This window comes from Hyperolius riggenbachi, chromosome 2, assembly GCF_040937935.1.
Source record: "Hyperolius riggenbachi isolate aHypRig1 chromosome 2, aHypRig1.pri, whole genome shotgun sequence".
NCBI classification, from domain to species: domain Eukaryota; kingdom Metazoa; phylum Chordata; class Amphibia; order Anura; family Hyperoliidae; genus Hyperolius; species Hyperolius riggenbachi.
This window is the reverse complement of record NC_090647.1, coordinates 240,973,117-240,997,866: the sequence shown is the minus strand read 5'-3', so window position 1 is coordinate 240,997,866 and position 24,750 is coordinate 240,973,117. Positions and strand designations below refer to the sequence as shown.

General features: G+C 43.8%; 1 protein-coding gene across 34 annotated transcripts in view; it reads left to right on the top strand.

Annotated features, from left to right (window-relative positions):
- Positions 1 to 24,750, top strand: part of ABI3BP (ABI family member 3 binding protein) — a 500,595-nt gene that overhangs the window by 167,224 nt on the left and 308,621 nt on the right. For all 34 annotated transcript variants that reach the window (XM_068268431.1, XM_068268429.1, XM_068268426.1 and 31 more), the window contains exons 4-5: positions 7,721 to 7,853; positions 19,586 to 19,755. In XM_068268431.1, the coding sequence (XP_068124532.1) occupies positions 7,721 to 7,853; positions 19,586 to 19,755 (303 nt within the window). The remainder of the gene's footprint in view (positions 1 to 7,720; positions 7,854 to 19,585; positions 19,756 to 24,750) is intronic.

Here is a 24,750-nt window from a genome sequence, read left to right as displayed (position 1 = left end):
TTCTGCCTCCTTTCCCTGTCTGCCACTGCCTAACCTCCTTCACCCGCACAACACATGCCGCATACCAGGCTGCGGCTGACCAAATCAAATTTCCTGGGGGGCCCCTATGGACTCTGGGGCCTGGGGGCAATTGCTCCCTTTGCCTTCAGTGTAGCGCCGGCCCTGGCCGGCTTCTTACTACTTTCTGTTTCTTCTGCACCTCACGTGATTACACGAGGTGCAGGAGATCGGAAAGCAGATCGCAACCGGCTGGTGCTGAATACAGAGATACCCATTGGGAGCCTTTGACGGATTAGTAAGAAACTCCAGCGTGTCTCTTTCCCGAAGCCAGGCTCTGCATTAGAATTCCTCTCCTCTCTAATGTCTCCAGATAGCAGGGAGAGACTGAGGAATGTGAGGAATGTCCTCAGGTATCTGGTGTGAGTGGTGCTGCGCTGTCCTCCTTCCTTCACTGTTGATAAGAACCTTCTCTCCTTCTTCCAGGTCACTCCAACTGTATTCACTGTCTTGATCATCACTTCTGTTTTCCCCTGTTAGTGTTCCTGCTTTATCTCCCTTGGGTGCTGGCATATACTGTGTACTCTTTCACTCCATATATTACCTTGCTTGTGTGGGATACACTGTCTTTATATTGCACTTTATTAGTATTCCTGCAGTGCCATACTTTGTTTCTTGTTTGGTCACTTCGTTTTTTGATATTTGCTCTGAAGAGTTCAGTCCACTTTTGCACTTTGTTTACATATATTTATTGCACTTGTACTTTACGTTCTTGTCTACGGTGCACACTATTACGGTAGTCCTTATGTATTTGAAGGGTTCCTGAGCATGTGGGATTTATTTATTCATGTGCAATATGATATGTTATTTTGCAACCCCTGCCGTGCAAAAGTTATGTTCTTTGGTGTTAATGGTTTCTGCATTTGCAGTATGTAGCTTAACAGTTTCTACACTTCACATGTGGGGTAATGGTTTCTGCATTTGACATTTGGTGCAAATGTTTTCATGTCCATGCCCATTTTCCAGCACCCACGTTGTGGCCACGGGCAAGTTTCACCGCAGCGCACACTCTCCCTTTATTCTTGGTGTCCAAGGTGCCCCGGATCTTTTAGGAGCCTAGCAACGCCCTTGATCAGAAAATTGCTGCAGACCGAGACAGCTGTTTTTTTTCAAATTCTGGGGAGCTGGGACAGTGTACAGATTCCAAAGTTTGTATAATTCCTTCTTGGCGGTGGGCACATGCAGTTATTAAAACAACTGTACAGAGAGCAGACAGGTTTTATTTTTTATGGACCCTTAATTTTTATTCAACCCTTATCAGTTTGCTGCCTCTACCAAGTGCGGCTCTGAAATAATTGTCTCAGGTCATGTCGTGGTAGATCAGGATTATGATAAGAGATATGAAATGTTAACCATTCCACTCCAGGTATGCTCTCAATTGTCCCTGCCATTAAACTTGTTTAAAAAATTCCTTTCATTCCCAGTTTCCTTTTCTCTCTGATCAGATTAACCTTTGGCTAGGACATGGACTCTCTTATTACAAATTTCACTAGGATAAAGTGATCATGGAAATCTGTGCTAAATAAGAACCCTAGTTCTCACTGCTACCGTGTTTCCCCAAAAATAAGACGCTGTCTTATATTAATTTCAGCCCCAAATAACATGCTAGGTCTTATTTTCGGGGAGGGCTTACAATTTTGTTCCCCAGTGGCAGCCCCCAGTCCAGTAAAGCCCTTCCTTCCCTCCCTCCCTGATGTGCTGCCCTGGACCAGGTCCCCTCAGCTATAGAGATGTCGCGAACCTCCGATTTTCGGTTCGCGAACCGGGTTCGCGAACTTCCGCAGAATGTTCGGTTCGCGGAAAAATTCGCGAACCGCAATAGACTTCAATGGGGAGGCGAACTTTGAAAAATAGAAAAAATTATGCTGGCCACAAAAGTGATGGAAAAGATGTTTCAAGGGGTCTAACACCTGGAGGGGGGCATGGCGGAGTGGGATACATGCCAAAAGTCCCGGTGAAAAATCTGGATGTGACGCAAAGCAGCGTTTTAAGGGCAGAAATCACATTGAATGCTAAATTGCAGGCCTAACGTGCTTTCAAACATCTTGCATGTGTATACATCAAACAGGGAGTGTAATTAGAGTACTGCTTCACACTGACACACCAAACTCACTGTGTAACGCACCGCAAACAGCTGTTTGTGTAGTGACGGCCATGCTGGACTACTGCGCAACATGGCGTGATTGCTCTTCCTCACTCAGTGATGTCAGGTAATGTGTGACTTCCTTCTCAACTTTCCATGGCATTTTTAAAAAGCTTACGTTTTGTTTTTAATTTACATTTTCTACTTGCTGTGTACTTGTTCAGTACCGCTACAATGAGAATCCTGTGGAGGCGGGCAAGTCTGCCATTGTGACCCTGGGTAATGGCCGGGGAATGAGAGGTTTGAATCCGGTGTGGAGCCTGAGCAACGGCTACCACTACACATCCAAGGAGGGCAGCGGGCAGGCATGCACGCCCGCCCGCCCCGAGGTAGTGACCAAAAATAACAATACAGGAGGAGGACTATCGCCACCTAACTCAGACGTATGAGGTGGTGTACCTGCGCCTTCTTGTTGTTGTTGCAGTAGTGGCTGGGAATCAGTGATTTCACCACCACCACCAAATAACTCCTGCGAAGTGTCAAATGCAGCGGATGTGGTGCTTGTTGTAGCGCGGGTGGCTGCGGGAGATGAGGTGTTCTGTGTTAAATACTCAATCACCTCCTCACGATTTTGGGAAGTGATGGCACGTGCCTTCTTCTGAGCACTGTATTTTGGGGCAGGTCTGCATGAAATCACAGCAACACCACCTCGCACAGCCACAGACCTGCCGGTGCCTGGTGGCCTGCCTCTGGGTCTGCCTCTACCTCTTCCTCTACCTGGTTTGTCCATTTTGTCCATCTCGGGGGTATGCTAGCTATATGCAGTGAGGTGGGTTCTCACTCAACACAACAGGTAGTTAGATGCAGTGAGGTGGCCAGATGGGTTCACACTCAACACAACAGGTAGTTAGATGCAGTGAGCTGGGTTCACTCAACAGTAAAGGTACTTAAGATGCAGTGAGGTGGGTTCTCACTCAACACAACAGGTAGTTAGATGCAGTGAGGTGGCCAGGTGGGTTCACACTCAACACAACAGGTAATTAGATGCAGTGAGCTGGGTTCACTCAACAGTAAAGGTACTTAAGATGCAGTGAGGTGGGTTCTCACTCAACACAACAGGTAGTTAGATGCAGTGAGGTGGCCAGGTGGGTTCACACTCAACACAACAGGTAATTAGATGCAGTGAGCTGGGTTCACTCAACACAAGGCTAGGTATATGCAGTGATGAGGTGGGTTAAGTAAACACAACAGGTACTGGGTAGTTAGATGCAGTGAGCTGGGTTCACTCAACAGTAAAGGTACTTAAGATGCAGTGAGGTGGGTTCTCACTCAACACAACAGGTAGTTAGATGCAGTGAGGTGGCCAGGTGGGTTCACACTCAACACAACAGGTAGTTAGATGCAGTGAGCTGGGTTCACTCAACACAAGGCTAGGTATATGCAGTGATGAGGTGGGTTAAGTAAACACAACAGGTACTGGGTAGTTAGATGCAGTGAGCTGGGTTCACTCAACAGTAAAGGTACTTAAGATGCAGTGAGGTGGGTTCTCACTCAACACAACAAGTAGTTAGATGCAGTGAGGTGGCCAGGTGGGTTCACACTCAACACAACAGGTAGTTAGATGCAGTGAGCTGGGTTCACTCAACAGTAAAGGTACTTAAGATGCAGTGAGGTGGGTTCTCACTCAACACAACAGGTAGTTAGATGCAGTGAGGTGGCCAGGTGGGTTCACACTCAACACAACAGGTAGTTAGATGCAGTGAGCTGGGTTCACTCAACAGTAAAGGTACTTAAGATGCAGTGAGGTGGGTTCTCACTCAACACAACAAGTAGTTAGATGCAGTGAGGTGGCCAGGTGGATTCACACTCAACACAACAGGTAGTTAGATGCAGTGAGCTGGGTTCACTCAACACAACGCTAGGTATATGCAGTGATGATGTGGGTTAAGTAAACACAACAGGTACTGGGTAGTTAGATGCAGTGAGCTGGGTTCACTGAACAGTATACAGTAAAGGTACTTAAGATGCAGTGAGGTGGGTTCTCACTCAACACAACAGGTAGTTAGACTTAGATGCAGTGAGCTGGGTTCACTCAACACAATGCTAGGTATATGCAGTGATGAGGTGGGTTAAGTAAACACAACAGGTACTGGGTAGTTAGATGCAGTGAGCTGGGTTCACTCAACACAAAGCTAGGTATATGCAGTGATGAGGTGGGTTAAGTAAACACAACAGGTACTGGGTAGTTAGATGCAGTGAGCTGGGTTCACTCAACACAAAGCTAGGTATATGCAGTGATGAGGTGGGTTAAGTAAACACAACAGGTACTGGGGTATATGCAGTACTGGGTAGTACAATGTGCAGCTCCCTGTCACACACACAGGCAGTCAGTCACTGAATGTGCTGGGCTGCTGGCAGTGGCACACACACTATCAATTAGCAAGGCTGTGCATGCAACAAAAGTGTCAGAAAAAAAATGTACAGGTTGAGCTCTGAAAAGAGCTGTTGCTGGGTGCTTTAAAAGCAATATTAATCAGTCAGGAACAAGCAAAGCAGCCTAGAACCTAACTAATCTGTCCCTAAGAGAAAAAGTCTGCAGCAGCTGTCCCTTTCCTCTCTCTAGCAGGCACACGAGTGACTGTAATGGCCGCCGGAGGCTGCCTTATATAAGGGGGGGTGGGGCTCCAGGGCTTACTGTAGCCTGAATGGCTACAATGTGCCTGCTGACTGTGATGCAGAGGGTCAAAGTTGACCCTCATAGTGCATTATGGGGCGAATCGAACTTCCGGAAAAGTTCGCCTGGCGCAGGCGAACGCGAACCCCCAATGTTCGCCTGGAACCGTTCGCCGGCGAACCGTTCGGTACACCTCTACTCAGCTACAGAACGGCAGCCCCAGCCCAGTAAAACCCTTCCTTCCCTCTCTCCCTCCCTGTGCAAGGTGGAGAGTGGAGCATTACAGCAGAGGATACTCACTGGCTTCCGACGTACCGGTAGCAGCGATAACTTCTCTCTTCAGCAACGCCCGTGTTCTTCTGTTTGACAACAGCGGCTCATGTCATGTGACGAGGACGTGCGTGCGTCACATGATGAGAGCCGCCGTTGTCAGGGAGAGGAAGATGGATGCTGCTGAGGAAAGACGTTAACGCTGCCACGTCAGAAGTCGGTGAGTTTCTTCTACTGTAACGGTAATGCTCCGCTCGCAACTCTGCAGAGGGAGGCAGCGAAAGGGGGGGGGGGGTTAGGGGGACACATTGCGGGGCCCAACTAGGTCTTATATTTGGAGGATGGCCTCAATTCACTAAGATCATGCTGGAGATAATAAGGCAAGAGAAAACTTACTTCCACACATCGATTAAGGTGAAGAGATAAGTTTTCACAGTGAGAGAGTTATCTTATCTCTTCATTCCTTAAGTTACCTCCTCTGTAGTTAATTTACCTCCTCTGTAGTTATTTTCACATGCAGTTCTGGAGTTATTTTAAGGATTGAAGAGTTAACTTTAGAGATCTCACCTTAACTTAACCACTTTGTCCTCCTTGACGTAGAACTACGTCAAGGAGGCCATGTGCGCTCCCGCAGCCGATCACGCACATGCACGCGCGCTCCCGGCCGCGGATCATTAGCCCAGGAATCAATGAATCGGACCATGGTGCCGATCACTGGTTCCTCTCTCCCGTAGAAAAAGCGACCGCTTCTCTCTGAAGCTTCACTTTTTCTGCCTCCTATTCTCTCTAAGCGTACATTGTACGCTTAGAGTGACGTCATGTAAACAAACTCATCTTGTGGCCAAAAAGTAAAACTACATCTACATGTAAAAAAAAAAAATACACATATATTTACCCAAAACAAATACTATTTACATCTCACCCTCCCAAAAATACCCACATAAAATGTTTAAGAATAAAAAAAAAATTACAATAAAAACAAACAAACACATAAATATTTACCTAAGGGTCTAAACTTTTTAAATATCTATGTAAAGATGAAATATTTCAATTTTTTTATAAGCTTGTAAATAGTGATAGATGCAAAATGGAAAAAATGCTCTTTTATTCCCAAATAAAATATTGTCGCCATACATTGTGATAGGGGCATAATTTAAATGGTGAAATAACCAGGACAAATGGGCAAATACAATACGTGGGTTTTAAATATGGAGGCATGTATTATTTTAAAACTATAATGGCCGAAAACTGAGAAACAATGAATTTTTTCAGTTTTTTTTTCTTATTCTTACTGTTAAAATGCATTTACAGTAAGGTAGCTCTTAGCAAGATGTACCACCCAAAGAAAGCCTAATTGGTGGCGGAAAAAAATATATAGATCAGTTCATTGTGATAAGTGGTGATAAAGTTTTAGGCTAATGAATGGGAGGTGAACATTGCTCGGATGCATAAAGTGAAAACAACCGAGGGCTTAAGTGGTTAAAGACAGAAGAGTTAATTTTAGGTTTTTCTGAGGTAAAATGTTTCCTGAATACTACATGCCTCATCGCCATGGTGATAACTCTAGAAACGTTATTAAAGACAGGAGTTAAGCTTAGTGAATTGAGGCCATTGTCTTATATATCAAGCATGCTTGAATAAGACATGTCTTATTTTCAGGGGATGTTTTATTTTAGGGGAAAGACGGTATCTGCATGTCTTTAAATTAAAGGGATCCTGCACACAGAATAAACACGGAATTTGGACTTACCTGGGGCTTCCTCGAGCCCCCCGTAGGCCAGGAGGTCCCTTGGCATCCTCTGGGTTTCCTCCATTCTTCCGCTGGTGGCTCCAATAGCATGTAACTTTGCCAGAAGTCATGCGCAACTGCGCATGTCCGGCAGCCTTGATCACACACCTGTCACCATAAGCGTTCTGCGCAAGCGCAGTTCATTATTCGAGAACTGCCCATGTGATGAGTGCGTGATTGAGGCGGGCACTATCTATCCTTCTACTCCTAAAAATGCCTTTTATATATCCCACAGTTTTATGTTATGTTTGTAAACTTATAAAAAAACAAACAAAAAAAAAACAGAAAACAGATTTATTGTTTTGTCCAAGCTGAATGTAACAGTCTGCTTCTGTGTCGCACAGTGCTCAAATATATGAACTATTGAGCATTTTTTATGTCTTATCTCCTGGCAGAGAACTGGGCTTCCTAGAGTAAAGTATGGCTCTAATTCCTTATCAGTAGTCAGACTGGGTCCCGACTGCAGAAAGGGGCCCTTGGATGTTCTATTTTGTTTTCTATTTTGTTTTATAAATTGCTTAATTGCTTAGCCACTTCACAGTTTAGGTACTGTAGGTTCTAAAGTCATTTAATTCTTCAGCAAGTGCATTACCATATAGCCATCAATAAAATTAGGTGCTCCAATTGCAGACTGTAAATAATTATTTGATAGGATAATACAAGTCTTAAAAAAAGTGTATTGGTCACCATTGGACTCATGAGGCAAAAAGAGCCCAAAGATCAAAATATGTCCACCACAATGCTGTTTCACCCACATGGAATTATGTACATGATAAGGATCAGTGTGACTAAAACCATGAGCTTTAGTATATGATGAAAACTGACTGACTCTTCTTTGTGTTCCCAGAAAAGAATTCATCTCAGAAACCTATCCAGCTTGTCATTGGGACTCTGACGCCAACATCTGTATTCCTCTCATGGGGTATTCTAATAAACCCACAAATTGACTGGTCTGCTCTCACCAAGTGTCCAAATGACAGGTAAATACACTTGACATAACCCATGCCGTGGGTGCTGGGCAGAGTACAGAACTTGTATGGTAATTTTTTCCATAAATAACTGCTTATGCTGCTGGAATATGTCATTCTAGAATGTGGAAATTCCCAACTGAGAAAATACATGAGAACATTCTAATTTTGATCATTAAGATTTAGTAAATAAAAGTTAGTCTGACTTTTGCTGCATTAGTAAATATCAAACTTCAGTAGTTCAGCAAATCCAACTTCATTTCTATTCAAGGCCAAAGATAACTGCTTACATTTGTGACTCCATGTCTAGAGTCAAAATCACTGAATGGGATTTCTAGTTCAGCACTGAAAATATAGAGCCAGGTGACTGAGCTCCAGAAGTTGTGCAATTCTTGTTGTGATTACTATAAACCTGTGTATGTTATATGCGCACTTGCCAGGGGCGGACTGACAACTCATGGGGTCCCCGGGCAATAGGAGATTATGGGGCCCCCATACCAGTGTTTCCCACCTTTCACGTTATTTTTTTACAGACTAAGATATAATAATTTACTGACAACAGATCTTTTATACTGATTAAAACCCCTGCGCTGCGCGTAGAAAAATGGGTGTGGTCACGCAACAGAATGTGGGCGTGGTCATGGGTAGGGCAAAATATACATGACCTTAGCAGTGGTGTAAAAGGTCTGCCGGGGAAGTTTGAACTCTGCAATAGTGTTTCCCCACAAAATACATGTAATCTGACATTTCACCAAGAATCCATACAATTTGGCAGAGGTTCCTCCAAAATACAGATAATATGGCAGTCGTTCCCCCTAAATAGACGTAATCTGGCAGCAGCGGTTCCCCCAAATACACATAATTTGGCAGCAGCTCTCCAAAATATGCGTAATCTGGCAGCGGATCACCGAAAATGCATGTAATCTGGCAGCAGTGGTTCCCCCAAAATACACATAATCTGGAAGCAGCGGTTCCCCCATTACACATAATCTGGAAGCAGCGGTTTCCCCATTATACACAATCTGGCAGCGGTTCCCCAAAAATACACATAATCTGGCAGCTGTTTCCCAAAATACACTTAATCTGGCAGCAGCAGTTCCCCCAAAATAGGTGCCCCCAGTATAGGTAACCAGGTCAAAAGGTATCCCCAGTGGAAGTAACTAGGTCTATAGGTTTTCCCAGTGCAGGTATCCAGGTCTATGGGTGCCCCCAGTATAGGTAGCCAGGTCTACAGGTGTCTCCAGAATAGCTATCCAGGCCTTTAGGTGTCCCCAGTACAGATAGCCAGGTCTCTATAGGTGTCTTCTGTATAGATAGCCAGGTCTATAGGTGTCCTCAGTATATGTAGCCAGGTGTATAGGTGTTCCCAGTATAGCCAGGTCTATGGGTGTCCCCAGTATATGTAGCCAGGTGGATAGGTGTCACAAATATATGTAGCCAGGTCTATAGGTGTCCCCAGTACATGTAGCCAGGTGGATAGGTGTCCCCAGTATATGTAGCCAGGTCTATAGGTGTCCCCAGTATATGTAGCCAGCTGTATAGGTGTCCCCAGTATTTGTAACCAGGTGTATAGGTGTCCCCAGTATATGTAGCAAGGTGTATAGGTGCCCCCAGTATAGCCAGGTCTATAGGTGCCCCCAGTATATGTAGCAAGGTGTATAGGTGCCCCGAGTATAGCCAGGTCTATAGGTGTCGCCAGTATATGTAGCCAGCTGTATAGGTGTCCCCAGTATTTGTAGCCAGGTGTATAGGTGCCCCCAGTATAGCCAGGTCTATAGGTGTCCCCAGTATTTGTAGCCAGGTCTATAGATGCCCCCAGTATATGTAGCCAGGTGTATAGGTGTCCCCAGTATATGTAGCCAGGTGTATAGCTGTCCCCAGTATATGTAGCCAGGTGTATAGGTGTCCCCAGTATATGTAGCAAGGTGTATAGGTGCCCCCATTATAGCCAGGAGTCCCCAGGAGGGGAGGCAGCCAGTGAAAGGGAGCTGTGGGCACAGTGTTGGAGAAGATGGGAAGTCCCCCCCCCCCTTCCCTCACCTTGGGGCCCCCCTTCCTGGCTCTCCCCTCCGGAATATTGAAGTGTTGGTGCAGCGGCTGACAGCGAGCGGAGACTTACCGCTGTTACAGCCACTGGAGGGAGCTGTGATCTGTGCGCCGCAAGTCTGGTCTTGAGTACACCACCTGTACCTAACTCTCTGTTCTGCCTATCCACCTCTTACAGTTTCTCACTTCCTGTCTCACCCTGCCCCTTGCCTGTAACCATGAAATGTTCCTCAAGCACTTGCTTCCTGCTTTAGACCATCTGGTATATGACCAGGTCCACAAGCCTAGGAAAGAGAAGCTCCATCCATTCTCCAGTTGTCACATTTGGCAGTTTTGATAAAATGGCATACCTAAGAAACTATTGATAAGAGTGTTTGCAGTGGTCTGAAACGCGAGTTAAGCAATTAGCGTGAACCCCGGAACTCAAGTAACGCCAGCATTGCTACAGTAACACACGTTACTAAAAGCATTACCATCAGTAATGCTCATTACTCTCGCAACGGTCACGCTACTTAAGTACTGCGGGTTGTGCAAATAGTGTAACCCGCATTATGTGCTGCCAGTAGTATTGGTAATGTGCACTGTCTCAATTTTCAAGATGGCGCCGATGGATGGCTGCCTCAGCACACAGGCTCCACGGCTTTTCCCTTTTTTTCTGACTTTTCTATTAGTTTTGTTAGTTTTTTTTTTTGTTACTTTAGTGTGTTAACTTATCTTAGCTCTAGTTAGTTTAATTAAGTTTAATTAAGTGTAGCCAGGTGTAGGTAATGCTGTAGGCAAGCCAGCAGGACCTCCGGCAACTCAACAGAACACAGGCCAGCCACGTGGCGAGACCCGAACACTCAAGCGGCAACCGGGGATATGCGCGCATCTTCACGCCGCTCGCCAACCACAGGAACCCACTGGCTGCCAGTCTGCCAACAATATAGCAGGCACAGATGAGCGCCGGACCCCACCGCTCACCTCCAAGCTGCACGCGACTCCACTCCACTGCTCCTACGCGGTCTGAGGCTCGTTGGACGTCCGTCTCCTCTGGCTCCTTCCCGTTTGGTCCAGACTTCCTGCTCCCTGCTGCACCAGCCAACCTGCTCCGAAGCCTGTCGCGGCCACCATCAGACACAGTCACCGCCAGCTGCAGCTACCACTTCGCCTCCTCTGGCTCCAGTTTGAGCTCCAGCTACACCCGCCTGACGACTGGTCTCCACCGCTCCTGATGCAGCTTCCGGCAGCTGCTCTGCCTGTCTGCCGCCTCTACAAGAGTCTGAAGGTGGGTTTTTGGGTTTTACCTGTTGGTCTATCTGCTTGCTTTTCCGGTACCCCTAAGCTTGATTAGCCAGCTAAAACGGGCACTAACTTGAACTGCTGGCACTAACCTGAACTGCTACATATTGCCTTGCTGCTTCTACACTTAGTATGTACCACGTATATAACTATTGAACTGATTCTTCCTTGTGGACTGGATGTCATCAGCTATGTTGTTGTAGCACTGCTGTAGCACTGTTGAGGATCCACTCCGATTTGTACGCTGTACCGTTTTACATACTGTAAATTGTCATGCCTGCCGCCTTAAATCCCCACACTAAGTCCGCAAGCGCAGGAACCCCCATGTCATACCATTCCCCACGCACTTCCTACACCAGGTCACAGCTCATCCAGTGGGAGCATTGCATTGCTGGGCCCCTCAAACTGAAGACAGGCTCCTATCCAATTATAGAGAAAACTGGTGTTGGTGTTCTGTATTTTGGGTACAGCTAAACTGGTGTTGGTGTTCTGTATTTTGGGGGGTCCTATCCAATTATGTCTTGAGGCACATCCAGCTAAATACCGGCCCTGCTCCAGCGGTCCGTGCAGCCCAGCGACGTCGTGGCTGTCGGGCGGGCGCCCTTGTTAGGCTGAGGAAAAAGGGTATGCGATCATCCATCCCCGCAGCCCTACTGGCAAATGTCCGCTCGCTTCCCAATAAACTAGATGAACTTCGCCTCCTTGGCGATAAGCGGGAGATCGGCAGCAACACCCCAGTACTCTGTTTCACAGAGACATGGCTACACGAGAACATTCCAGATAATGCCCTACTTCTCCCGGGTTTCAACCTCATCCTGGTGGACCGAGACCATACACTGTCAGGGAAACGGAAAGGTGGTGGGGTCTGTTTTTATATTAACTCCTCATGGTGTCCGAACACATCGGTACTGGCCAGGAAGTGCACCCCCGAACTTGAACTCCTACTTGTCAACTGCAGGCCGACGTACTCACCCAGAGAATTCTCCTCCTATGTCCTCGCAGGAGTATAAATCCCGCCTGATGCCGACGTCAAACTTGCTGAACGCGACCTTAGTGATATCATAATGCAGTGGGAGATGACCCTGCCGGACTCCTTGTTCATAGTTATGGGCGATTTCAACAAAGCCAACCTCCGTCGGGAGCTGCCATGGTTTCATCAACATGTTACCTGCCCCACCAGGAATGCCAGCACACTCGACCACTGCTATACGATCCTGAAAGACGCCTATAAGGCCATCCCATGGGCAGCACTGAGCTCATCTGACCACTGCCTCATCCACCTGGTCCCCACCTACAAGAGGTGACTGGACTCAGCAAAGCCGGTCCTAAAGTCTGCAAAAGTGTGGTCAGACGAGGCGAAAAGCCAGCTCCAGGCCTGTCTTGATAGTACAGACTGGAAGGCTCTGGAATCACCAAATCTGGACGAGTGGGCAGACTCTGTCACATCCTACATAAGATTCTGCGAGGAATCCTGCATTCCCTCAAAGTCCTTCAAAATCTACCCGAATAATAAACCATGATTTTCGAATAAGCTACATCAGCTGCGTAAGAGTAAAGAAGCTGCACACAAGTCCGGCTCCTTAGAGGACTTCAGGAAGGCTAGAAACTCCCTCAACAAGGAACTGAGAGCTGCAAAAAGGGCGTATGCAGAAAGGATCAAACAGAACCTTAGCTCAAATGACCCATGGGCCGTTTGGAAGGGGCTCAAGTCGGCCACAAATTATAAGCCTTCCCCTCAACATGCAACGCCAACTGCTGAGCTAGCCGAGGAACTCAGCAACTTCTATTGCAGGTTCCAGGACCCGTCAGACTCACAGAGGCAGACAGCAACCTCTGCCCTCCTCTCCGCAACCCCGAACGCTCCCCCTCTAGCAGTGAGCGAGGCTGAAGTTTTGCGGCACCATTCCTCGCTGAATGCCAGGAAAGCCTCAGGCCCAGATGGTGTGTCTCCAGCCTGTCTGAAAACCTGCTCACGGCAGCTGGCCCCCGTCCTCACTTCCTTATACTCCAAGTCCTTAAAGGAAGGCAAGGTTCCTACATGCTTTAAAAAGTCCACCATTATCCCTGTTCCAAAGAAGCAAGGAGTCTCAGACCTTAACAATTTCAGACCAGTGGCCAACACATCTATTGTCATGAAAACCTTTGAGAAAGTGGTCCTATCCCTTCTTAAGCACTCCACACTGCACCGAATGGATCAGTTCCAATTCGCGTATAGAGCTAATAGGTCCACTGACGATGCGATTAATATCTGCCTGGAGTACATAACGGACCACCTGGACAGACCGGACTCATACGCCAGAATGCTCCTCCTGGATTTCAGCTCAGCATTCAATACCATTAGCCCACGCATACTGCACAACAACCTCACGGCACTTGACGTCCACCCTACCCTCCGCTGTTGGATTACGGACTTTCTCACAAACAGGTCCCAAACTGTGAAGCTGGGTGACATCTCCTCCAGTCCAAAAATCACCAACACTGGAGCCCCACAGGGATGTGTCCTTTCACCTTTCCTGTTCTCGCTTTACACAAACAACTGTGCATCCATGGCCAACTCAGTAAAGGTCATCAAATTTGCTGACGATACCACCATTGTTGGCCGCAAGAACGATGAGCGCAACTACCGTCAGGAGGTGGAAAGAATCTGCCATTGGTGCAGGGAAAACAAGCTGGTCCTCAATACTACCAAAACCGTTGAGATGCTCATTGACTTCAGAAGGCAAAACACCACCCCCCGTCCGATCCATATTGATGGGTCTGAAGATGATAGAGTATCAAGTGTTCGTCTCCTGGGCACTATGATCTCCGCGGACCTGAACTGGAAAGCAAACACCATCTCAACCCAAAAGAAGGTCCAGCAGAGACTTTTCTTCCTGCCCCAACTAAAAAAGTTTGGCATGACCCATGAACTACTTAAGTCTTTCTACTCTGCCACCATCGAGTCGGTCCTTTGCTCCTCCATCCTCGTCTGGTATGCCGGCGCCTCGGCCAGTGATAGATACAAACTACAGAGGGTTATCAGAACAGCAGAGAAAATAATTGGAAAACCCCTCCCCCCGCTAGAGCTCATTCATAACTCGAGGATGAGGTCGAGAGCAATGAAAATTGTCAATGATCAGTCGCACCCAGGCCATCGGTTCTTCAAACGACTTCCATCAGGCCAGAGGTTCCTGGCCCTCCCCACCAAGACATCGAGGCACAGAGACACTTTTTTCCCCACAGTGGTGAGACTCTTGAACTCCCTCCAAACCAGGTCCCCCCCTATAGTCGCACCCCTTTAGGGGCCGCACCCATGTCACCGAGTGGGTTCTGCACTACTACTGTTGTGTGTAATTTATATCCTTTATTTTCTGTCTCAGTGGTCTCCCGCTTTATTTGCTTTATTTTATTTTATTTTGTAATGTCATTGCATCATTGTACCTATGGGGCATTGTCATCTGTTTTTCACTGTCTTTTTCTCGCTTCTACTGCCAGTGAGGCCTGTTTGTTGCTAAAACCAATTCCGGGTATGACCCAGTCATGCTTGGCGAAATAAATGATTCTGATTCTGATTTTGATTCTGTCTGTGCACGGCAATATTACCACATTTTTGGGCATCAACCCCATGTGAAAGTGTAGGCAGAGGGAGAGGAATGGTTTGCTAATGATTACCAAGATTCAAAGCATGGATTGAGGTGATCATTACCACTACAGCATCAATTAAGGACTAATGCAGTGACAATGCAGTGCAATGCAATGAAGGGCTAATGCAGGGCCTCATGACTCCTATCCAGTGGCCACTGGCAATTACTCTACATGTATTTAGTATTTGTGTGTCAGATAAGTTTTGGGATGATCATTATTGTAAAAAAGATTTTTTATATTTATTTGGGGGGGGGGGGATACTTTATGCAGGGGATTGTGCCCATATAATTATTTGCATATATTAAAGGCTATGATAATTTTCATTATTGCATTGTAGCAGTAAGCAGTGCCAGCTAATTGCTATATTTCAGAAGGAAACCTCCGTATGTGTTCATTCTCTAAGAATCTTAAACACACATTCAAAAGAATGACAAATGGTAGTGTCAACATCAAAATAAAACAACCCTGCTTGACAACTACCGGTAACTGCCAAAACCATTGTTTATATTGTAATAAGCTCCCCTATTAGTAAGCCATATATTATGAAATTTGTTAGGCTTTTGCTCCATAGGGTGAATCCCATAATCTAATTGTGAATCAGCCTGCAGAAAGATTACCACGTCTCTTGTGATTTTATCTCCTGACAAGATGACATGTTCAGACATCCACCAAATCCTGTTATCATTCGGACGACTCACACGATAACTTCAAGCTTGGTTTGAAATGTATATGTAAACACATAGATTACGCTGAATATCCAGCTAAAGCCACAAGACTGTGATTACAGCATACAAATGTTTAGGAAGTCAGGAATGTTCTGCATCTGTCAAACATCACCTGGATGTAGTGAAATATACCATGGTTGCCATAGCAAGAAAACAAAAGTCAAACAGAACGTCTTGTTCACAGCATGTGAAAAACTGCTTTGCAACATGCACTTTTATAGCACTGTGTAACGCATAGACCATGTGTGAGCAAAGAGAGAAAATAACATAGTTATAATCACCTACACAGCCAATCATGCCAATGCTATGTGTTGAAGAATTAAAGTACAGATCTGAGTAGCATGTGAAGAAATTAGCACCTAAGCCTGTGTGCCTACTGGGACATTTCCCTTCAGTTGCTATTACTCAGACTTCCATGACATTAATATGAACCCTGATTCCAGGAACAGGAAATGAGAGATGGCAATTCATCTTAATGAGGGCTCTGACTCTTCACATACTGCAATACAACATGTTATTTGCAGCTCTCTCTGTCCCTATTCTGCAACAAAAGGAAGTGGAGGAAATTCTCCAGGATGGGGACACAGACAGCAATGAAAAAACAAGGTGAGTCTCCACACTAAATGTGGCCACACACCATACAATTTTTTTAAATATCTGTTCAATTAAAGAATAGCAATACATTTTTCTGACTGATTGTAACATTTCAAAAATCTGACCAATGTACCACACACATATGTTAAATTTTTCCTCAGTTATGATAACAATGATTGGAAACTGTAAATGTATTAATATGTACAGCCCAAGCAATTTTCTCACACACCATTCTATTTTGATAAAAATTAATCAGGATAATCCACCTTTCCCGATCGACTTTTATCGAAATAAAAACAGGAAATCAGATTGGATTTCTTGCTCGATTATAAAAAAAAAAAAACGATTTCGATTTTTCGGGAAATCCGATTTTTTTTTTATGGAATTGGCGTAAAATCTGATAATTTTATTGTATTGTGTGTGGCCACCTTAAGACCCTGTACACCTGCTTCCAGTATAGTTCAGTGTTACACATGGTACTAGGTTAGCTTAGTTAATTAAAGGAAAATACCTTGCTGAAGTTGATCAGCTTGAAGTATACCTGAACTGAGGAACTCTTTTGCAAACAAAAACTAGCGCTGACCTCCTCTCCCAGATATGATTCTACTCATAGCTTTGCTTACACAGTAATTTTGCAGGAGAGGTTCCGTTCTTTAACTTTCAAGGTTGTCTGTAGTGCTCTATGTGGGGGTGATGTCAACACAGGAGCACAACGCATTCCATACAGGACTCAACCCTCCAAGGATGTAATATCCAATCTTATCTTTTATTCCATAATTGCGGACATAAAAAAATACAATGATAGCATGACGTTTCGGGTGATAGCACGACGTTTTGGGACGTTTCGGGCGATGGCCCTTTCTCAAGTGCTTAGGTAAGCACTTGAGAAAGGGCCATCGCCCGAAACATCGTGCTATCATTGTATACTTTTTATGTCCGCAATTATGGAATAAAATATAAGATTGGATATTACATCCTTGGAGGGTTGAGTCCTGTATGGAATGCGTTGTGCTCCTGAGACTTTATACATTGAGAGGTGTGATGGACCCCTCATCCTAATAGGACTCCCCAAAAAATTCGTACCACAAATTCTGAGGCTGGTGGACCATTGTTTTTCTAGTTGGTGATGTCAACACAGTCTGACAGTTTTCCCTGTCTTTGGCACCACGAATTATGCTATTAGTATGACCCGCAGTACTCGAGTAGATCGGTACTCGAGTGCTATCATTAGTAATGTGCGTTACTGCATAAATGCACACACCACTTGAGGACTGCGGGTCGCACTAATAATGTAACTCGCATCCACGTTGCAATTAGTAGCTGTAATATTGCCGTGAGCTGTCTGTGTACGGCAATATTGCCACTCTTTTGTGCTTAACCTTCATAGTGTTTACTCTTTGTATTTTGTTTCCTGCGATACGGTGTTGGGGGCTCAGTGTAAAATCTGCACTAGGACCCATTGCTCTGTAGCTATGCCACTGGTAACTGAATTGGATGTATTGTAATTTTTAAATATTTGTTTCCATCATTTATTGCAGTTAATACGTTTAAACTTTTCAGAGACAGGAGTTTTCTGGAAAAAGTTTTTTTCTAATTGTTGTTCAAAAGTTAAAACTTTAGGGTTTGGGGTTTTTTTTAATCCGAAAAATATAAAATATTACACATTTGTTTGAAACATCTGCAGGTTTAGCCGGCATGTTTTGTATCTAGAATAGACTCTTATTATACTTCCTTACAGGAAATATAACAGAAGTCCATAGTGAAGAATAAGCTTAATTCTAAGCCGCCACGTCATGAAACGTAGCTTCTGCTATATTATTGAAGCGTTCACTTCAGCATTTTAGCAAAAAGCTTTTAAAATGCATAATCATTTGGAAGGACAAGATACTTTGTCATTTATACCATGAACCAGTGTGTTGTGTAATGAAACGTTTAAAACATTAAGCTTGTGTGCACTTTTAGCACTGGGTAAATAAGCAAGGTCTGGGTAAGAACCCTGTATTCACTGACCAAGAAGGCAGTTACTTTTTTGGTACTTATCAGAGCAAGGCCGTAACACATAAACTGTACCCATGTTACTAGATTGCTTCACTAGGCCAAGGAAATGTCCAGAGAGCTCCATGCCCTTTAGCACTAGGCACAGTAATTTGTAAAACCTGGTACACGTATTACAGCTTTTTTTACTTGGAATGATCTGTAAAGATAGTTTCAGATGGAATTTTCGGGATGATTACTAACCAGACTCCCAGCTAAGCAGTGTGTTATGCACTGTACAGATGGAGGGGGTGATATGAGCCAGCCCTATACTATGGAAATAACTTTTGAAGTTCATGCATGGGTCCTGGTAATGCTCTGCTAATGTATAGAGAATTCTAGCTTGCAAGCAGTGAGCTGAAAAAAGGAGTGATACAGATATTAATTCTCTTAGTGTTTCATTGTATTTGAATCAACCCTATCATGTAATCTGCTTTGCTCTGTGGTTTTCTAAGCTTCAAAACATGCTCACACCAAGCTAGCAAGTGTGCCTATATTTAATTATTTAAAAAAAAAATTAGAGATATCGGTTAGTCACATACTGCCAAACAATGTCAAGCTAAAGAGCAAACTCTAAAGGCTTCTCTATAACAAAGAGTCTTACCCTAAACTGTGGGAGTACCACTGGGGTAAACTGAGAGAAAGCTTACCTGGTGGCTATATCTAAAAAGGACATGGCAGTAATTTGGCTGCTGGGGAAAGCCGCTAGTGGAATATCAGTAAAATGACAATTAAAATTGAAGTCTATGTGGCGGCCATTTTGCCAAAGCATAGCCAAACCTAAATGACCTGCTTCAACTGCAGGACCTCCCAGGAAATTATCAGGTAAATACCAGTCATGTTAAGAGCTACTCTGCATGGTGACTTGTCCAAACAGAATGTGTAAAGTCACTTTCTTAACTTATAAGTTTCAAAGGACAAAACTGATGAATTACCCAAGCATAATATAAAGGGAAATCCAGTAAACAACTAAATGTATATGTGTTAAATGTATATAGAGAGTGGCAATATTTTCAAAATATATGAAACCCAGACCGTTCTGCCTTATATGAAATAAACAACGATTCCATATAATAAATTGGTGAAGAGAGTTGTTATGTTATTGCACTATCAAGTTCATCAAGTAACCTGGACTGCTAGGCATTGCCAAGGAACCCTGGAGACAAAGCAACACCCTGAAGTTAGACATTGGTTAGGTGTGTGTCAGTGTTCCTACAGTGCTGCAAAGAGGAGGAAGGTACTCTTAGGATAACGGCATGTAACAAATGGGGAATGGGAAATGAGCTGTGTTTTATGATATAAGTTGCAAATCTCAAGGACCAGCAGCAGGTTGATTATCTTCCAACTTTGTAATATAAGACAACAGCTTTGAGCAAAGAAAAGGAATTCAGAAATGTTATGACGTGTTGTGTAACTAATTGTACAAACATTTTCATGCAGGTTTTATACAGTTCGCTACAGAGAAAAAAATAAGGATTGGAATTTCCAGCTTTGTCCTACTACTGAAACTGTAATTGACAACCTCAGGCCGAACACTCTGTATGAATTTGGTGTGAAAGATAACACAGACGATGGAGTGTGGAGTAAACCTCAGACTCACAAAACTATTCGTAAGTAGCACCACTATGCTCACTTTTAGGGCTGTTCCACACTGAAAATCATAAATTGTGATCTTGCAACGCAATTACCTATTGCAATTGTTAGGCAATTTTCTATTCTTAAAGTGGACTGAACGCTTGTACAGGACAGAAGGGAATCATAGAGAAATGCACCATGTATGTATTTAGCGAGTTTTGCCTCTCCAATTGCCCCTCATATGTGACTAATCACAAGTTGTAATTTGAACTCACAGCTGGCAGAGCAGCTAATTGGTAAACACAGGATGTTAACAATATGTCTGCTTCCATGATAGCAGGAGGTAGACACGCTGCAGATTTATTGCAGGATTGTATCATGTGTAACAAAGAAATGTTTTTCTTTAAAGGTTAGTATGTTTTTGCTTATCTTTTAGAGCAGAGAGGAAGTTCTGAGTTCAGGTCCACTTTAACCACTTCACCACTGAGGGGTTTTACCCCCTGACCACCAGAGCAATTTTCACCTTTCAGCGCTTCTTCCATTAATTCGTCTATAACTTTATTATTACTTATCACAATGAAATGAACTATATCTTGTTTTTTCCGCCACCAATTAGGCTTTCTTTAGGTGGGACATTATGCCAAGAATTATTTTATTCTAAATGTGTTTTAATGGGAAAATAGGAAAAATGTGGGGGGGAAAATTAATTATTTTCCAGTTTTTGGCCTTTATAGTTTTTAAATAATGCATGCTACTGTAATTAAAACCCATGAAATGTATTTGCCCTTTTGTCCCGGTTTTAAAACCGTTTAAATTTTGTCCCTATCACAATGTTTGGCGCCAATATTTTATTTGGAAATAAAGGTGCATTTTTTTCAGTTTCCATCCCTAATTACAAGCCCATAGTTTATAAAGTAACAGTGTTATACCCTCTTGACATAAATATTTAAAAAGTTCAGTCCCTGAGGTAACTATTTTTTTAATGTGTTTTCTAATGTATTTTTTTTAATTGTAAAATTTTTATTTTTTTTTAATTACAAAAAAAAAAATGGGGAGTGTGGGAGGTAATGAGTTAATTTTTTGTGTAACACAAATTTTTTTTCTATGTAAAAAATGCTTAGGGTGTAGTTTTACTATTTGGCCACAAGATGGCAACAGTAACTTTTTGTTTATTGTGACCTGCCTTCCGGACGCTCGCAGGAAGTACAAGGAGGCTGTGAGTGTTTGTTATTTTTCACAATGATCGCGCTGCCCATCGGAGAGCAGCGGATCATTGCGGGTCTTAGATCAACAAATGGGAATGGATTTTCCCGTTCATTGATCTCCGGGCGAGCGGGCGGCGGCGTGTTTACGAGCGGGAGCGCGGGCAGTGGCGGGTGAGCGGAAAGTACGGATTTCTCCATCCCTGGGGGTTAAAGGATGGAAAAAGGGACGGAGAAATTCGTACGGGCGGGGGTAAAGTGATTAACACACAATCGCAATTACTGAACAAGTGCTATATGCAGTACTTGCACAATTTTGATAAAATTTTTCAAAACTGGAGATCAGAAAAGATCTTAAAAGCAGAATTGGTATGAAACAGCCCCTAAAGTAAACTTGAGATCACTAAAAAGAAAAAAAAATCCTCTTCTGACTAATTGGTCCCTCGCTGTCCTCCTTCGCCACCTAGATCCTCCAGCAGATCCTCCGTTATGTCTGCAAATGATGCATGCTAAGCATGCACAGCCCGGCCACGAGCGTGCACACTCCGTTGCGCTCCTGTCGCCGGGAGTATCCTGTGCCTGCGCAGTATTACTGCACCTGCACAGTACTACTGTGCAAGTGCTGAACACTCCCGGCCGCGTGCGACAACAGGACAAAGATAACGGGGCATCTACCGGAGGATCTAGGCAGCAGAGGAAGACAGCAAGGGACAGATTAGCCTGAATGGGGTTGGAGATAGCCCCAGGTATGTATATTTTTTTTCTTTTTGTCGTACACTTTATCCTTGTTTCTACATTTGTATACATCTGCTAGGAAATACATAGCTATACACTTAGAAATGTCCGTAGTGCAACAGGCAGTCTTTAGGCCTCCCAGGACAGAAAATGTTTACCCTACGTTGACTTTTTCACATATGTATACAGTATATCTGAGACATGTATAAAGCTTGTACATATGTCAGATCAGAAGATGTATGCCAGAGCTTATGTTAGAGGAAAGAGGTGAAGGATAGGCTCTAGCAAAGCAGTTATTTCCTGTTACTGCCCACACTCCCTGCTCAAATACTTTGTTTAGATGAATGATTGCAGAATGTTAATCATCCCACATGTGCTATTCTTAAATTAAAACTATATAGTGATGTTGAGGTTACCGCGAGCAGTAAACACTCCCAAGTAATAGCTACTAAAGTTCCCCATTCCCTTCTGTTGGACTAATCCCAAAGTCAAGATGAAAAAATCGAATAAAGAATCATATTATATAAAAGGGGAAGATAACGAAAAGAAATCAGCTGTCAGGCTGTTGACACTCATCACTCAACGTGAATAAATTAGTTCCAGAAAGTTTTATTGAAGTAACGAAAGGGGTAGTATAAATCACCAAAAGTATAGTAAGTACAAATGTAATTAAAATAAAACAATCCTGGAAGAATAAACAAGAATCACTGACCTATTCAACGGTTATGTGCATTTTTCTTGCCATGTTCTGTACACATCTCATGAAAGATACATATATTGTAATCACAGCCAATGTGATAGCAAACATAGGTATTGATTCACTATAACAAATAGCGTGCCTTATCACAGTTAACACGCCTTATCAGAGTTAACACACCTTATCAGAGTAGCATAGCGAGCGCTACGAACTTATGCCTGCTAATTGGCAATGACGAGAGCTCCACTCGTCCTGCCCTGAGCCCCTGCAGGTCCAATCACTTTAAAGGACATTATCCCTGCACTTTGATTGGCCCAATAGGCTGCTTGTCAAGTTTCCTGTCAAGTGACAGGCAGCCTATTGGGACAATCAAAGTCCAGGGACAATCGAAGTCCAGGGATAAGGTCCCTTAAAGTGATTGGACCCGCAGGGGCTCAGGGCAGGACGAGTGGAGCTTTCGTCATTACCAATTAGCAGGCATAAGTTCGCAGTATGGTTCTGATCCAGTATGGTTATGGTTCTGATCCAGTTCTGAAACATGACTGAAGAAACTTAAAGTTTCGAAAACTTGCAAAGAAATCTTATACAGTTAGTCATTAAAGGTATCAACTAAAAAACTTTTGTTGTTGGGTTTTTGGATAAGTTTGTAGCGCTCGCTATGCTACTCTGCTAAGGCATGTTAACTCTGATAAGCTATGTTAACTCTGATAAGGTGTGTTAACTTGGATAAGGCATGCTATTTGTTATAGTGAATCAACCTCATACAGCTCAATTAAATGATATTGCTTGGGGTTCTACAATAACACTGTTCCATAAACAAGATAGAATGCCGGATGTCTTGCATAGAGGGTAATGTTGTGAGAAAATTAATCTCACAGAGAGGAGGGTAGTGGTTTCAGGTGCTGCTTTCTGTTCAAAGCAGTATCTAGAGTGAAGGAAGACAAAAAGAGAGCGCACAATGAAATAGTTTTAAAGATGCAGGGGCAATGCTCTGCTGGAAAGGTTTCACCTCATATGTGGGGCTGGAGACACCTGTATGAGTTACCAGAGAGCTTGCTTCCCTCTTAAGAGCCAGGGCCCAGTCTTAAACAGAGTTTACTTTTACTTTCAAGCTTAACAAAGTGGGGAAGTGTCCTGCGGATTGCAGGGCTAATAAAGTATACTCCTATTACTGAATCTATCTTATTGTAGCCATTCACCAATGTTTTTAATCTTCTTATGACATGTACAGTTAGTGGACAACAAGCTTGTTTTGGCTGAACACATTTATCCACGTAAATGTGTTCGTTATTTATTTAAAACGTGTGAAGCACAGCTATACTGAAACCCATTTCAGCTTTCCCAGACAGGGCCTTAGGCAAGAGAAGGAAAGCCCAGGAACCAAAGGATCTACTGTTTAATGCCCGGTCCCCGGTTCTTAAGAGAGATGCAAGCTCGAATGTTGGTAGCCCATACAGGTGTCTCCAGCCCACATATGAGGTGAGACCTTTCCAACAGGGCATTGTCCTTTCATCTATAACACTATTTCAGCATGTGCTCTCTTTGTCTGCTTTCACTCTTGCATAAATAGAGCATCATTCGTGGTGCTACCTTTGAGGCAGATAGCACTTTTCAATGAGCTGTTAGAGTACCAAGAAATTAGATTGTGGTGTGCTAGAGTGGCTGCTGTGACTGGCAATGGCAAGACAAATGCCAATCAAGATGCTCACTTACATGTGTGCTGGTTGGAACCTCATATGGTAGCATTCCAAGAACTCTTGGAAGTGGGATGGAGTGGAAGAGGCAAACTACAGCCAAGTCAGGCCAGCCAGTCAGTACCCTTCAGACACACAGATATGTGTGCAGGCATGGGTGCACTTGAGTAAATAAGGCTGTGATGCCTAGTGTGATGCCAAAGCTGAACAGATTCATGCAGGTGCTCAAGTTGCTCTCTCCTAGTCACAGGAGCCAGGTATTATTTATACAGTACTGGTTACGCATAATAGCTCGTTGTATGAATATGGATATTGAATTGGCCTACATTTCTACAATGGCCTACATTTCTACATAATGAGATGGCTATGACTCTTTTGAAATTGTTCATTCTGTGTGACAGTCTCTAGAAGGGCATGACCCACGTACCCAGTGAGATAAACATTGTTTTCCCAACAGAACGTAGATTATTTAAAGGACATCCTAGGTGAAAATAAACTGATGAGAAAAACAATTATATCTATCCTCCTCCTCCTAAAAATGACTTTTTAGATATCCCACAGTTTTTTATTTTATATTTAAACCTACTTTTTATTTTTTACTGTTTCATTGTCTCTGCTCAATGACACTTTCCTTGAAGTATGCCAGAGCTCAAATCTATTAATTGTTGACCCTATTTATCTCTTTCCTACCCTCAGAAGCCA